Source organism: Mobula birostris, chromosome 30 (assembly GCF_030028105.1).
Source record: "Mobula birostris isolate sMobBir1 chromosome 30, sMobBir1.hap1, whole genome shotgun sequence".
Lineage (NCBI taxonomy): Eukaryota > Metazoa > Chordata > Chondrichthyes > Myliobatiformes > Myliobatidae > Mobula > Mobula birostris.
This window is the reverse complement of record NC_092399.1, coordinates 20,787,184-20,803,429: the sequence shown is the minus strand read 5'-3', so window position 1 is coordinate 20,803,429 and position 16,246 is coordinate 20,787,184. Positions and strand designations below refer to the sequence as shown.

Sequence of the window (16,246 nt, the reverse complement as noted above, 5' to 3'; positions counted from 1 at the left end):
ACAATGATCACTTTGGGAATAGAGTGGGAGGTCAGCTCTTTGTCAACTAACCCCCAGTGTGCTCCACACTTCAGTCACACTCTGCCCAGGTTCAGGAAGGTGAAACATACTGAAATGCACACTGCAGTCATTGTAGTCGTCGGAGCCCCCAGGCTAACTGTCAGTCAGATTGAGCTCATTTAAAGAGAAGTTAACTTGACACAAAAACCAACTGATGCCCATGAGACATAGCAGAGGCCAATTAAAAGACAGCAAAGTCAATTGTTATTTCAGATTAATGCACATCTATTGTAACTGATTCAGGCACGACACAAACGTTGACCTGCCAGCTTATTAACATAATAGTAATAGGCTGTGCTGGTTGGCTGGAGATGTCTGCAACACCTTGGATTTATGAATGGCAGGTAAGATATATCCAATGGTGCTTTAATCCATTGAACATCCCAGAGAGCAGGTGACTGCAGCAGACGGAAAAATTCATTGTACAACTGCATCTCAAATATGACTTCTCTATGGTGTGAGGGGAATTGCTCTTTGCAACTATGACCACCAATATACCTTGGCCAAGGATTCCATCACCGTGTAAACCTTCCTGCCCTATCTTCTTCTTCATCTTCTAATACCTCCTTCTGATCGGTATGGCACCTTGCTCAATTTCTGAGTTGTACAAATATTCTAAAATGTATGCCCATCTGTGCAACCATGTGTATGGGCAGTACGATTGTCATACAGTCATAGAATACTTAAGCACAGAAATAGGCCCTTTGACCCATCTAGTCCATGATGAACCATTAATCTGCACAAGGACCATAACCCTCTATAACCATCCCATCCATGAACTTACCTAAATTTCTCTTAAATGTTAAAATCACACCCATAAAAGACCATAAGACATAGGAACAGAATTAGGCCATTTGGCATATCGAATTTGATCCACCATTTCATCATGGCTTATCCAATTTTCCTCTCAGCCCCAATCTCCTGCCTTCTCCCTGTCACCCTTCATGCCCTGAGCAATCAAGAATCTATCAAGCTCTGCCTTAAATATACATAAAGACTTGGCCTCTACAGCTGCTTATGGCAAAGAATTCCACAGATTCACCACTCTCTGGTTAAAGAAATTCCTCCTCATCTCCATACTAAAAGGACACTCCTCCATCCTGAGGCTATGTTCTCCGGTCTTAGACTCTCCCACCATAAGAAACATCCTCTCCACATCCACTCTATCAAGGTCTTTCACCATCCAGGAGGTTTCAGTGACGTCATCCCTCATTTTTCTGAATTCTAGTGAATAGAGTCCTAGAGCCATCAGGCACTCTTTGACAAGCCATTCAAACCCGGAATCATTTTTGTGAACCTCCTTTGAACCCTCTCCAATTTCAGCACATCCTTTCTCAGATAAGAGGCCCAAAGTTGCTCTCAATACTTCAAGTGAGGCCTCACCAGTGTGTTATAAGGTATCAACACCACATTCTTACTTTTATATTCTAGTTCTCCTGAAATGAATGCGAACATTGCATTTGCCTTCTTCACCACAGGCTCAACCTGCAAACTAACCTTAAGGGAATCCTGCACATGGACTCCCAAGTCCTTTTGCGTCTCAGTTTTTTGAATTTTGTCTCCATCTGGAAAAGAGTCAACCAATTCATTTCTTCTTCCAAAATGCATGACCAGACACTTCCTGACACTGGATTCCTTCTGTAGCCTCTTTACTTCCTCAGAACTACATTCCCCATCCGGTTGTCTTCATATCATCTGCAAACATTGCAACAAAGCTATCAATTCCATCATCCAAATCATTGACATAGAATGTAAAAAGAATCAGTCCCAACACAGATCCCTGTGGAACATCATTAGTCACCAGCAGCCAGTCGGAAAAGATTCCCTTTATTCCCACTATTTGCCTCCTGCCAATCAGCCACTGGTCTATCCATGCTAGAGTCTTTCTTGTAATGCCATGTGCTCATAGCTTGTTACATAGCCTCATGTGTGGCACCTTTTCAAAGGTCTTCTGAAAATCCAAGTACACAACATCAACTGATTCTTCTTTGTCTATCCTGCTTGTTATTTCTTCAAAGAATTTTAACATATTTGTCAGGCAAGACTTTCCCTTGAGTAAACCATGCTGATTATGGCCTATTTTATCTCGTGCCTCCATGTACACTGAGACCTCATCCTTAATAATCGACTCCAACAACTTCTCAACCACTGAGGTCAGACTAACTGGCCTATCATTTCTTTTCTTTGCTTCTCTCCCTTCTTGAAGAGTGGAGTGACATTTGCAATTTTCCAGTCTTCGGGAACAATTACAGAATGTAGTGATTCTTGAAAGATCATTAGTGATGCCTCCGCAATCGTTTCAACCACCTCTTTCAGAACTCTAGGGTGAGCACCATCTAGTCCAGGTGAGTTATCTACCTTCAGACCTTTCAGTTTCCCAAGAACCTTCTCTCTAGTTATGGTAACTTCATACATTTCATGTCCCCAGACTCCTGGAACTTCCACCATTCTGTTAGTATCTTTACTAATAGACTAAGACAACCGCGCCTCTTCAAAGAGTGCTATAAGAGGACATACTTACCCTTGGCCATTAGGTTCTATAATGAGTCAACCTATAGCTCTCTCATGCCTCTAATTCCCTTTACTCCACTGCAATACTGATACATATGACTTTAGCTTCTCCTTTTCAAATTTCAGGGTGAAATTGATTGTATTATGATTACTTTCCCCTAAGGGCTCTTTTACCTTAAGCTCTCTGTTTTATTGCATATCTACCATTTGCACTTTCTCTTTTCTATACACTCACCACCCTCTGAGTGAACCTGTGATGCCACTTTCAAGTAATTACAGATCTGTATTCCCAGAAATTCCACTAGTCTCCTCAGTGCCCTACTGCTCACTGTGTAAGACCTATGCTATTTTGATCTCCCATATTGTAACACCTCATAATTGTCTGCATTAAATTCCATCTAACATTTTCCAGCCCTATTTTCTAGCCTGTCCATATCCTACTACAAGCTTTGATAGTCTTCCAGTCTTCCTTGCTCTCCATTGCACCTTAATCTTGGTGTCATTAACAAATTTGTTGATCATCATCCAGATCATTGATATAGATGACAAACAACAATGGACCCGGCATCATTCCCTGTGGCACACCACCAATCATGCACCTTCAGTCAGAGGGGCAACCATCTATGACCACTTTCTAGTGTCTCCTACAAAGCCACTGTCTAATCCAATTACTTCATCTTGAATTCCAAGTGTCTGAATCTTCTTGACCAACTTCCCCTACGGGATCGTGCTAAAGACCTTGCAAAAGTCCATGTAGACTACATCCACTGCTTTACCTTCATTAGTTTTTCTGGTAATATCCTTGAAAAACTGTAAGATTGATTAGACACAACCTAACACACACAAAAACATGTTGACTATCCCGAACCAGTCCTTGTCTATCCAAATACTTATACATCCCAACCCTTAGACACCTTCCAATAGCTTTCCCACTGCTAATGTCAGGCTCACCAGCCTGTAATTTCCTGGCTTATTCTTAGAGCCTATCTTAAACAATGGAACAACATTAGTAATCCTCCGATCCCCTGGCACCTCACCCGTGGCGAAGGATGTTTTAAATATCTCTGCCAGGCCCCTGCTATTTCTGCACTTACCTCCCACAGAGTCTGAGAGAACAATGTGTCAGGCCCTGGGGATTTATCCACCCTAATTTCCCTCAGGACAGAAAACACCTCCTCCTCTGTAATCTGTATAGGGTCCATGACCTCGCTGCTGCTTGACCTCAATTCTGTAGACTCTGTGTCTGTCTCCAAAGTAAATACAGATGCAAAAAAAATCCATTTCAGATCTCCGCCAACTTTTTCAGCTCCACCCATCGATCACTTTTCTGATCTTTCAGAGGACCAATTTTTTTCCCTTTCTTTTTATCCTTTTGCTGTTAATATATCTGTAAAAGCCCTTAGAATTCTCCTTCACCTTGTCTGCGAGAGCTATCTCATGCTTTAATTAGCGCTCTTGATTTCCTTCATAAGTGTTCTCTTGCATTTCTTACACTTCAAGTACTTCATTTGTGCTTACTTGCCTATACCTGCTATTCACCTCCTTCTTCTTCTTAATCAGTGCCTCAATATCTCTTGGAAACGGGGCTTTCTAAACCTTGTGCTGAAGTTTTGCAATCAGAATACTGTCCTTTCGCTTCTGTTGTGCTCCTTGTCCATGTACTTGTTACCTGACAATATCAGGTGAGGAAAAACAATGGACAACTAACCAGAAGGAAAGGTGATCCAGTTGTGGAGAGGGATGTTGCAGATGGAGACATATTATTGGCAGTACATTCTTTGACCTCTTTTGATCAGGGCTGACAATGGATATTGCATCCTAGCTGTCTAGCTATACAAGCAGTATAATGTGGAAAGTAAGCTGTTGCCCATTTGAAAGCTCCCCCTCACCATGCATCGGACGACCCAGAAAGAACGGCCAATGAAGAGACTGATACAATTTGGCACCAGCAATGTCGCAGGAGTTGCCAGTCAACAATGAAATCAATTCAGGACTGCGTTAGGGAATCCAGCTCCAGATTTTTCCCTCAAAGTTTACTCCTGAAGCCTTCCCTGTGAGTGGGTATAGCCACAAGGCAGTAGAGGTTTGAGATCAGGGTTTTCCTCCCTCTAAATGAGTTGCCAACCAAAGCTGACAAGTCCCTTCCGCCTGAAAGGACTGGTTTTAAGTTGTCGATAACCTGCCTTTGCACCTTTTCCTGACAGTAGAAACAGTTCCACCAGACTTAATAGCGAAGCCACATGTGAAGGCAAGGAGCTGGACTTGGGTGTCGGTGGTTATTTGAGGCACACAACTTTGGGAGCATTTAATGGGTGGTGGGAGCTTATCCCCATTACCACCCCTGGATAGTTGTACGTTAAGAGAGGGATTTAGCTAGTTCCAAATTGATAGTATAATGCTGATTGGTGTGAATGATCTGCTATTTCTAGTGGGCATCAGATATGCATGTGCCAACACCCTACTGGACACAGGATCATGTAGGCTATATCTAAAGCAGTTATTGGAACTGATGGTATAAGTAATGGAGATGAAGTGACTTTGGTGGAGTTAAAAGGACATTGATCTGACCAAGGTGAAGCTTTCCCCTGATTCTATGTTGCAACTTTGAAGAACAGCAGGAGACTGAATATCCTTGGCACCTTGGCCAAATTAATACTCCAACTGAGCTCAACAAACTAATTAGCATAATGAATCTGACTTTTTTTATATGGAATTTGATTTATACAAATTAGTTACTACATTTCCATTTGTAAAAGTAATTGCATTTCAAAAATCATTCCATTGACGGTAAAGAGCTTTGAGAAGTCCTGAGGTTATCTAAGTATCTAAATAAATGCAACTCTTTTTCTCTCTCTAATATGGAGGAGGTCGCTGAGATAAATGGAAGTGTTTTTTGTTGGAACTATAGGGGATGTTTCCAAAATTGCTCTGAGCCTTGCTTTAATTGTCATGCAAGCAAGTGCCACAGTAGTGAATACTAGAGGCACTCTTGAAATGCAGAAATATATCTGAGGATTTTTTTAATAAAGCAGTTTGATTGAACTATCATACTGTTTTATGCTAGCATTGATTACCCTAAAATTGCCCTGCAGATGATCTCTGCCTTCATATAGGTTGTGTCTATAGTTTTAAATTAGTAACTACCCTAGATTTTAGGCTTTGAATGAAGAGAGGAATAGAAAGGGAAGGAGGAAATGAGTTGGAGGAAATCTGGGGTTGATTAAAATGAAAGAAGGATGAGATTTGAATTAGTCATCTTCTGGGGATTAAATTTGTGTATTATAATCCAGTTCCAAACAAATGAGAGATTCTTATTTTTGGAGGGCTTTGGCAGTGTCTTTGCCACCATATGAAAGCAAAATTCAGCAGCTGCTGAAAATCTGAAATAAAAGTAAGAAATACTGAAGTAAGTACTTTGCAGGACAGGTATGATCTCTGGAGCAGCCTGCAAACATAGTGTCTTGGGCCTTTGTCAGAGTGATAGAAGATTAATACTAAGCATTAACACTGGCCTGCTGAACATTTCCAGCATTTTCTGTTATCCTGTCCAGGGAAGTCTCAAACCCTTGAATTATTCCAAATGTAAGATTTTCTAGTTTTCTGTACCCAGAAATAGTTCATAACAAAAAAAGTCATTTCAGTAAAATCAAATCTGATGTATTAAGCATAATCAAAATGCCACTAGTCTGGCACTTTCCCTCAAAGAGTGGAAATATCTGCGGTAGGTCAAAGACAGGTATGTTGGGAGTAATTACCTTGTTCTCAATATCCAGTGAGAAAACTACATTTTTATCATAAATCCTTCCAATCAATTCCAGATTGAAAGGTGATATCTGTGGTTTTAACATAATAATTAATATCCAGTTATTTTTAAGTTTTAGATCGAAGCATCAATTTCCTTCATTGCTGTCCTAATTCATTTTAGAGATCTTCTCTTAGTATTGTATAATGTTATAGAACACAGAATTCCAGCAATGATATTACCTCCATCAAAATAGGTGATTTTTCATCTCTGCTTTGGGTTAGTTCAGCTCACTATGCTTCATCTACAAGAGCAGTATAACTCTGAATGTCATCCCTTTTGTTACAGTCCTCTAGTATTATATGCCGTCTGTGTATCAGGTTGATAATTAGCATCTCAAAGTTCAGAGTCACTTCAATAAGTAAACACACAAAGTGTTTGCGTGCTTCCAAATATAACTTGAACTATTCTTGCATTACTGGCAGTAAACAGTTTTAGTTAGACGTATTACTCACATGCAATAAACAATTGAATGAATTTGTTGGAGAGCAGCATTCCACAGGGAAAGAAAGCTCTCAGCTAAAGTACCCAAGTGCCTTGGCTGGAATTCAGGAATCATTAAAATACACTGTTGGAGAGTAGATTAAGTGGCTGCCTCATGGCCTGCTATGGAAAGACCAATGCCCTTGACTGGAAAATCTGATAAAAAAAAATAGTGGATAATGTCTTGTCCATCACAAGTAAAGCCCTCCCTACCACAGAACACATCCACACTATTAGGGCAGCACAGTAGCATAATGGTTAGCACACCGCTTGACCCAGGTTCAATTCCCGCCGCTGTCTCTGAAGAATTTGCATGTTCTCCTCGCACGGGTTTCTCCCAATGCTCCAATTTCCTCCCACAGTCCAAAGACATACTAGTTGATAAGTAATTTGGTCATTGTAAATTGACCTATGACTAGGTTAAGGTTAAACCGGGGGCTGTTAGGTGACATGGCTCAACGGGCGGGTCCACGCTGTATCTCATTAAATAAGTAAACAAGAAAAAATCCTCATGGAATGCGGTGACGGGAAAGCAGCATCCATCATTGGGGTCTCCCGCTACCCAGGACATTCTTGCGTCTCAATGCTGCCATCAGGAAGAAGGTACTGGAACCTCAGGCCTCGTACCACCAGGTTCAGGAACTGTTATTACCTCTTCAACCCTCAGGCTCTTAAGCCAAAGAGGATAATTTCACTCAACTTCACTTGTCCCATTACTGAAATGCACCCACAACCTATGGACTTACTTTTAAGGTTGCTTAATCTCATATTCCCTGTATTTATTTATTATTTTTTTTTTCTTTCTATTTGTATTTGCAATTTGTTGTCTTTTGTACACTGCTTGAATGCCCAGGTTGGTACGGTCTTTCATTGTTTCTATTACGATTGTTATTTTATTATGGATTTATAGATTGGCCTTCAAGAAAATGATTCTCGGGATTGTATATGATGACAGATAGGTACATTACTTTGATAATATATTTATTTTGAACTGATAATCAGAGTGGTGGAGCAAATGAACAAAGTAACAAGCTTAGACTGCTGTCTGCCTCAGGAGTTTTGCAGAGGGCATTCTTAAAACATCGAGGTTCCTATTTTTTATTGATTATTTAAATAAATGAAGTGATAGTCACATTAATGAGATGCTCCTTATGGCTTGAACTTCCAACATAGAACAACTTCAGTTCTGACGTCTTTGTTCAGCTCTGAACAGCCCAGGTTCCAGATATAAAATGGATAAGTCACGAAGCAATGTAGCAGCAGAAATGATGTCTGGGATAATGCTGAAATAATTGAGGTTTGTTTTTAGTCAATGTCAAGGCTGAGTTTACAGACATATTCACAGCTGTAGTGAAAAATGTACTTGCAGTAAGATCACAGGTACAAAGCATCATATAAGCAGTATTTACAAGAAAAGCATAAGTATAAATGATACCCAAGTTTTATAAGAAATTGAAGTTTTTATTCACATTTAGCTCCATATAATTTGTCTATTAAATCACTCCTCAACTTTTCTGGAAAAAAATTGAAGTCAAAAAGAGGGCACTAATTTCTGACCTCAATGACGAAATTCATATAAACCATTTAGAAATGCGGCCTTCCACTTCCACCACCGCCACAAACAACCATGAGCCTGAACCCTATAGTATCCTGCATCATAAAGTACACAATTTTGATGCCAAGGACATCATTACAGAGACCAGAGATGTATTTCTGGACTGAACTTTAAAAGAAAACCACAAAACAATGTAATGGATTCTAGGATACTCTCAGAGCTGCACACAGATTTGAACAGTGTTCAGTTTTCAAACTAGGATCTCAAAAGTTCAAAGTAAAATTTATTATCAGAGTACATACGTGTCACCAAATACAACCCTGAGATTCTTTTTCCTGCAGGCATACTCAGCAAGTCTATAGAATAGCAACTGTAAACATTGTCAATGAAACAGCAAGAGCATAGAAGACAAATTCTGCAAATGCAAATATAAATAAATAGCAATACATAATGAAAACATGAAATAACAAGATCAAGAGTCCTTAAAGTGAGAAAATTGGTTGTGGGAACATCTCAATAGATGACTATCATTATTCTCCTTTGTTCAAGAGCCTGATGGTTGAGGGGTAGTAACTGTTTTCGAATTCGGTGGTGCAAATCCTGAGGCACTTGTACCTTCTATCAGAAGGCAGCAGTGAGAAAAGAGCATGGCCTGGGTGGTGAGGATCTTTAATGATGGATGCTGCTTTTCTACAATGTTTCACGTAGATGTGCTCAGTGTTTGGGAGGACTTCACCCGTGATGTGTTGTGCTGAATCCATGACCTTTTGTAGGATATTCTGTTCAAAATCATTGGTGTTCCCATAATACCAGGCGGTAATGCAGCCAATCTATACACTTTCCACTTCTCATCTATAGAAATATGTCAAGGTCTTTGATGTCATGCCTAATCTCCGCAGACTCCTAAGGAAAATAACAGTATATTACAAAGTCGTTTTCTCAGAACTCTCACAGTGAGAGCCTCTTATGTGCTTCATTGTCAAAAATCCTGCAAAGGAACAAATCTATTTGCTAGAATTCCATTTTACAAATCAACTGGAAATAAAAATTGAGATTTACATCAATCATCCTTTCCAATTTCTATTTACTCTTCATTACCTAAAAGTTTTTTTCACAGAAAGGTGAGAATGACTGACAGTGGAAATTTCTAACAGCATTTATATTATACAAAATAAAGACAGAAACTAATGGGAAATATTCCCAGTGATACATCAGTTGTCAGGCTCTCTGCAATCCAGTATTCAGTTCTTCCTCCTCAATGACAACAGTGACTCAGAATTTTGTAATATTTTTATTGTAGAAAAATTATCTAGGTTCTTTCGAGCAAAGAGGTACATGCCATTTGGTAGTGGAAGAATCAGGGGAAAATGTCCCAGTGTTGCATTTTAGGGAAAGTTCTTTTCTTCTGGGAAAGAGAAATAGAGTGGCTTAATCAAGCTGTTCCAGAGAGTAGGTTTTAAACATATGAATGCTCTACCTTATTTTGTAGATCAGTAAAAGGATCAAAAGTTCATAGTAGGAAGCCTGTAAACACAGGTGAGTAACAAAAAAAGATGGAGGAAGTTGAAAGTAAAAACTAAGAGAATTGATTGATAATAAGAGCGATATTTGAATTGGTGAATCTATATTACCTATATATCTAATATTTATACGCAGTCCAGAACGTATTTTGCAATTTATAAAGTACTTGAGACTTCCTAAAGTCATAAACAAAGTAAATATAAATACAAATCTTTCTTTTGCTGCTCTTTCTGAAGGCCTTCTTTTCTCTCCAATTAGTCCCTACCTCTATCTCCCTATATCTGACCTGGAGATATTTTAGTAAACTACATTTCCTTGCAGTTCAGAATATTGAGAAGTTGTGCTGTATTTTCTAGAGTTATAGGTGGTACTATATAACAAATTGCTTTTGTCATTGCAATTACGCATTCTACATAATATTATAAAAATCTGTCATCATTCAAATTGGCAAATAAATAACATGGTGATTCATAATTATCTTATGTTTAAAGAGAACCCCAGAGAATCTTGTTTCGATCCTGGAACAATCAAGAATGGCACGCGTGTGGGTACAAACATGAAGCTCGGATCTACGGTGACCTTTTACTGCGACAGTGGCTATGAGATAGTTGGTTATTCGACTCTTACCTGCATTATGGGAGGAGATGGGAATCCAACCTGGAATAAGCCTGTTCCATCTTGTTCAGGTAATGACCACTCAGATAGAAAAGTTATGCCCAGTTATAGTTGCATACATCATAACTTCTTTTGCAATGACCTTCATGTCCATAACAAGAAGTATCAATACTTCAGTCTTCTGGTCTCTGCACCTCCAATGCTTAATTTAACAATATATTTTGAACATTTTAACATGTTATTGACCATTAAGTGTCCAAGAAATAGGGTAGATTACTGATTCCAAGGTCCTTCAGGATATGTACTAGATGGCACAGTGGAATTTCATCAGAGCTAGGCTATTGCTTTTGAGATCTTTTCGCCATGTATATCTCCCTGTTCCCTTTCCCTATTCCCTACCCCTATACCAATGAAATTATTTGAGATATGAACCATATTGTAATGATTCATAGAATAAACTTGTGCTATAATTTTGTCTTCGCCATATCAGTGGAAAATGAGTTGATACAAGAATTTGCACAAGTTTGCACAACCTCTTGGATTGTATTTTGAGCAGGAGATTGACCCTGCCAGACTCCTGCCATTTGATGGACAAAAAACCTTATCATCCATCTGTACCTCATCAGAGAACCAGGTCGAATTCAATCATGAATGATATGTAGTCATAGTATTTCTCGGCTGCACAGTTTAGAAGTTAAAAACATGATCAGAAAGCACATCAGATAACAGTCAAAATATCAGAAATGTTTCTTAATATGTAAATAATATTGATCAGCAGCTTTAGGTATGATGAAGTAGCAGTGAGGCCTGAGGAAAAAATAATACCAGGAAACCCACCTATTACTATTTCCTTTGGTGAAAAAGAAATCATGCTGTAAGTGTGGCCAGTAAGTCAATAGAACAAGCATGCAATCATTCAGAATTACAAAATTGATTACAAACTGCAATCGACCATCTCCTGTTTTCTCAGTGCTTAATTAGGGATGTGGATAAGAATTTCAATTTGACTCTTTTTGAAAAGGCACTTACACACCATAATACATGTACAGATTCACCCTTAATGTACATTGATTTTTGACTTCTGAGGGTGCTTTAAAATCCTCTAATATCACTGCTATCCTCTATACCCCTGTGCTTTTCTTTATCAGATCATAATATAAAAAAGTTATCAGATTGATTAAGTCTCTTTGTCTCTACAGGACTAAATGTCTTGGTAATGTAGTTCATCTGAGGCTGATTAATTGCTTTGGGAAGCACAACTTCATTTCAATGAACCTCCAGTTTTTGGTTAAGGTGTTGCGGTCTCCTTTCGCAGGAGGTTTAATGTTCATGCTCAAAAAAAAATCGTTTTGCTTTGAATTATTTGCCTTTCGTTTCAACTTTGCTGGAAATTTTTATTAAGTATTCTCATTTTGCGAACTGAGTTGCAAATTACGTATAAAAAGAACTCTCCTCTTCTAAGTAGTCATTATTTTGACCCGCAGTTATGTAATGTACATTTTAAAACGTTTGTAACGATAAAACATTTTGACTCATTACATAAAGCATTATGTAAAAGTCAGTTATTACACCATCCCCAGAGTAAAATAAGTTGGAAATATAAATAGTACAAGAAGGAACATGATACATCACTCTGTAATAATTTTAACTTGTCACAACCCTCGTTTGTTATACAATGATTAATTTGAAGGTTTAAGTAATTTGAATTTTATACCGTGCACTCTGCCTTATTTGGAAGATAAATATTCAAAGTTGCTTAAAAATGTTATACTTTGGTGTGTAATTGTTATAAAGATTGGGAGTCTTAGACGATTATGTATGATTATGGATATCTTAAACTTGCTGTGAGGTTTTTGCCATTGTGATTTCTGGGTAAACTTCATGTGTGGGCACCCTGTGGCAGCCAGCAGTGAGCACCAAGTTCTTGCACTTTCTTTGCAGTTACATTGTCCAGCTTTAAACTGACAGTAGTTTGCCAACTCTATTCTGCTTAAAGGAAGTGATGGGGAGCAATGGAGGTAATACACTGTCCAATAATTCATATGATTTTTGATTCATTAGATTAGCCATATTTCATTGATTTTATGCGCCTCTGGTGTTTTAAGTTCTTTCCTTTTAAAAATATATAAAATAAGAGCAGAGTAGACAATGTGGCCATTCAATCCTCTACTTTTGTGCTATTTTTTCGATACTATCCCATATCTACTGATTACCTGGATATCCAGAAATCCAATGTGAATAAACACAATAACTGAGTTTTACATCCCTCTGGGGTGCGTAATTCTGATGGTTTATTACATTCTGATAGAAGAAGCCTTTCCTCATCATAATCTCATTCCCCTGCCCCTAGCTTCCTCAGTCAAGGAAACCCCCCACCTGACATGTGAAAAATTTTAAAGAACTTGAAAAGCTTCAATTAAATTTCTCCTCATTCTTCTGAACTCTTCAGAGTACAGTCCCAACCCAAGCTTCTCAATCTCTCCTGTAACGACAAACCCGCTGCTGCTGGAAGAAGTCCAGTAAATTGTCCCACTTCCACTGTGACAACCTGCTGTAGCTGAGGAGTTCAAATTTTACTTCTGCAACGCACACACATAATGCTGGAGGAACTCAGCAGGTCAGACAGCATCTGTGGAGAGGAATAAAGGGTCAACCCTTCCTCAGGACCTACCTCAGCCTGAAACATCGGCTGTATTCCTCTCCATAGATGTTGACTCACCTCCTGACTTCCTCCAACATTTTACATGTGTTGCTGTGGATTTCCAGCATCTGCAGAATTTTCTTGTGTTTACAGTACTTTTAGTTTGGTCTCAATAAGGCCCGATAAAATTGCATTAAGGCTTCCTTTCTCCTGAAGTCAAAACATGTTGTCATAGAAGTACCTCTCATCATTTGTCCCACCTTGATATTGGTCAAGGTGCCTGTGTTCAAGCACACCCAGGTAGGTCCCTTTGGTCATGAGCACCACCCAAACATTTTTAAGGTTTTTTTTAAGCACGCTCATCAGTTTTTTTTTTAAGTATTTTCTTTAACAGACATTTCAGAATTTTTCTTAGCTGGTTATCAAAGTATTTCAGTGGTCAGTTTTGTCATGTAAGATCAAAAGGTCTCACACCATACAGGGCTCAGCAATCAGGTCAGAGCAATCTTCAGGGATCAGTTTGCTGCTAGAAAATCTGCTTCGAGCAAACATGAACCTGGCAAGTAGCACAGTGATGAATACGTTCTAAACCATTACTTAAATGTGCTTTGTCATCTGCACGTTTGTGTTAACTTATTTGGGAATTGTAAAATTAATATGACATATTTTAAAAATTGTGACAATGATAACAAAAATTTTGAGAAAATTGTTTAGCTTTTCATACATCATTCTGTCTTCTGTTTTAGCATCAGGTTAAACAGCACCTACCTTCAAAAAAGAAATCAAAGAATATTGGGCTAATATTTTGAGAAATTAGCACAAATGCCTCATGCCCTGGAGGAATAAGCATTCTCCATATACTGTCTCCTGTTACGCACTATGAAATAAAGAGGTGGGAGGAACTGGGGGTATCAGACTTGAGACAAGAGAATGAATCTTCCATTAAGCCTTTCCTTATTATGGTTTTGAGTGTGGATGAATAATTTTTCATTCCTATATGTCCAGGGAAAATTGCAGAGTTGAGTAGATAACGCTACATAAAAATAGTGTTGTAGCTAAGGTGCTTTGTTTAAGACAAGTTTGGTATTGATTTAATGCAACATTTTGTATAATGAAAGACAAGAACTGGTTGCATTATATATATATACACTGTAGTTATTAATACAGTATACTTTTGAAGCAACTAAGGTATGTTTGGGTTGAGTGCTTGGTGGAGGGCGCTGATGCTCTTTTTGCTGGTGGGAGAGGGGGATCTTTGCTGCTGCTTACGTGTGGGAGGGGGGAGCTGGGGGGAGCTTTGGGGTTTTAACATCTAACTGTCATTCATTCTTTGGGGCACTCCTCTGTTTTCGTGGATGCCTGCAAAGAAAAATAAAATTCAGGATGCACATTGTATACATTTCTCTGACATTAGATGTATCTTTGAAACCTTTGAAATTAAATATAACGTAATACAGTACAAGCCATTTGGCCCATGGAATTGAGCTAAACATTTAACCTACTCCAAGAGTAATGTAACTCTTCCCTCCCACATAGCCCTCTATTTTTCTCTCATTCATGTGCCTATCTAAGAGTCTCTTAAAAGTCCCTAACGTTGCTGCCTCTACCACCACTCCTGGCAGTGTGTTCTATGCACTCTGTAAAAAAAACCTCTGATATTCCACCTATACTTTCTTCCAACCATCTTAAAAGAATGTCCTCTTGATTTGTCTTGCCACCCTGGGAAAAAGGTGCTGCCTATTCACTCTGAGTCTATGCCCCTTGTCAAGTTGCCTCTCATCCTCCTTTGATCCAAAGAGAAAGCCCTAGCTCTCTTAAACTTTCCTCATAAAACATGCTCTCTAATCCAGGCAACATCCAGATAAATCTCCTTTGGAACCTCTCGAAAGCTTTCACATACTTCCTATAATGAGGTGATCAGAACTGAACACAATATTCCAATTCTTACCAGAGTATTACCTCATTGCTCTTGATCTCAATTCCTGCCCCAACTAATGAAGGCCAGCACACTAACACACCAGCAATTTATGCTACAACTTTGACGGATCTATGGATGTGGATTCGAAGATCCCTCTGTTCCTCCACACTGCTCAGAATCCTATCAATGACTTTGTAGACTTGCCTTCAAATTTGACCTGCCGAAGTGAAACACTTCACACTTTTCCCATTGAACTTCATCTGCCACTTCTCAGCCCAGGTCTCCATTCTATCAATTGCTTGGTGTAACCTATGACAACTTTCTACACTCTATACAACACCACCAACCTTTGTGCCATCTGCAAACTTATCAACTCACCCTTACACACACTCATCTGAGTAGTTTATGAAAATATCACAAGGAACAGGGTCCTGGAACAGATCCCTGAAGAACACCACTAGTCACTGCACTCCAGGCAAACATGGCCCATCTGTTACCACTCTCTGCCTGCCATTGGAAAGTCAGTTCCGAATCCACGCAGCCATTTTGCTGAATGCCATGCCTCAAGACTTTCCAATGGAGCCTCCCACTCTACCTTCATCAATTTACTTCCTTGATAATGACAATCAGTCTCATGAGGCATGACCTAACCCTCATAAAGCTATGTTGTCTCTGTTCAGAGTACACTTCCCCAAATGCTCCTAAATCTTGTCTCTAAGAATCCTCCCCAATAGTTTGCCTACTGGTCTACAATCCCAGGATTAACTCCATTACCTTTTATGAACAAAGGAAAAACACTTGCATCCCTCCAGTCTTCCGGTAGCACTCTAGCTGCCAGTGAGGATAAAAAGATCTTCATCAGTGAAACAACAATATCTTCCCTGGATTCCCATAGTAGCCTGGGGTATATCTGTTAGACATCAGAATTTAACTTTCAAGCATTATTGGTGCATTTTAAAAAGCTCTGGGGAAGGCCTGGAGGTCAAGCGGACTCAGGGGCATTAGCTAGGCAGTAGACACATTGGACAAGAGTATGATGATCTCACAAAGAATAGTACAAATATTTCCTTTGCTATCATGGTGATGAGTCTAAGGTAAGACAGTACAGAAAACAACATATTGTGACTGTGAGTTACCCCG

General features: G+C 39.1%; 1 protein-coding gene across 1 annotated transcript in view; it reads left to right on the top strand.

Annotated features, from left to right (window-relative positions):
- Positions 1–16,246, top strand: part of csmd2 (CUB and Sushi multiple domains 2) — a 689,393-nt gene that overhangs the window by 388,237 nt on the left and 284,910 nt on the right. Inside the window, exon 25 of the mRNA XM_072247323.1 lies at positions 10,424–10,618. Within this exon, the coding sequence (XP_072103424.1) occupies positions 10,424–10,618 (195 nt within the window). The remainder of the gene's footprint in view (positions 1–10,423; positions 10,619–16,246) is intronic.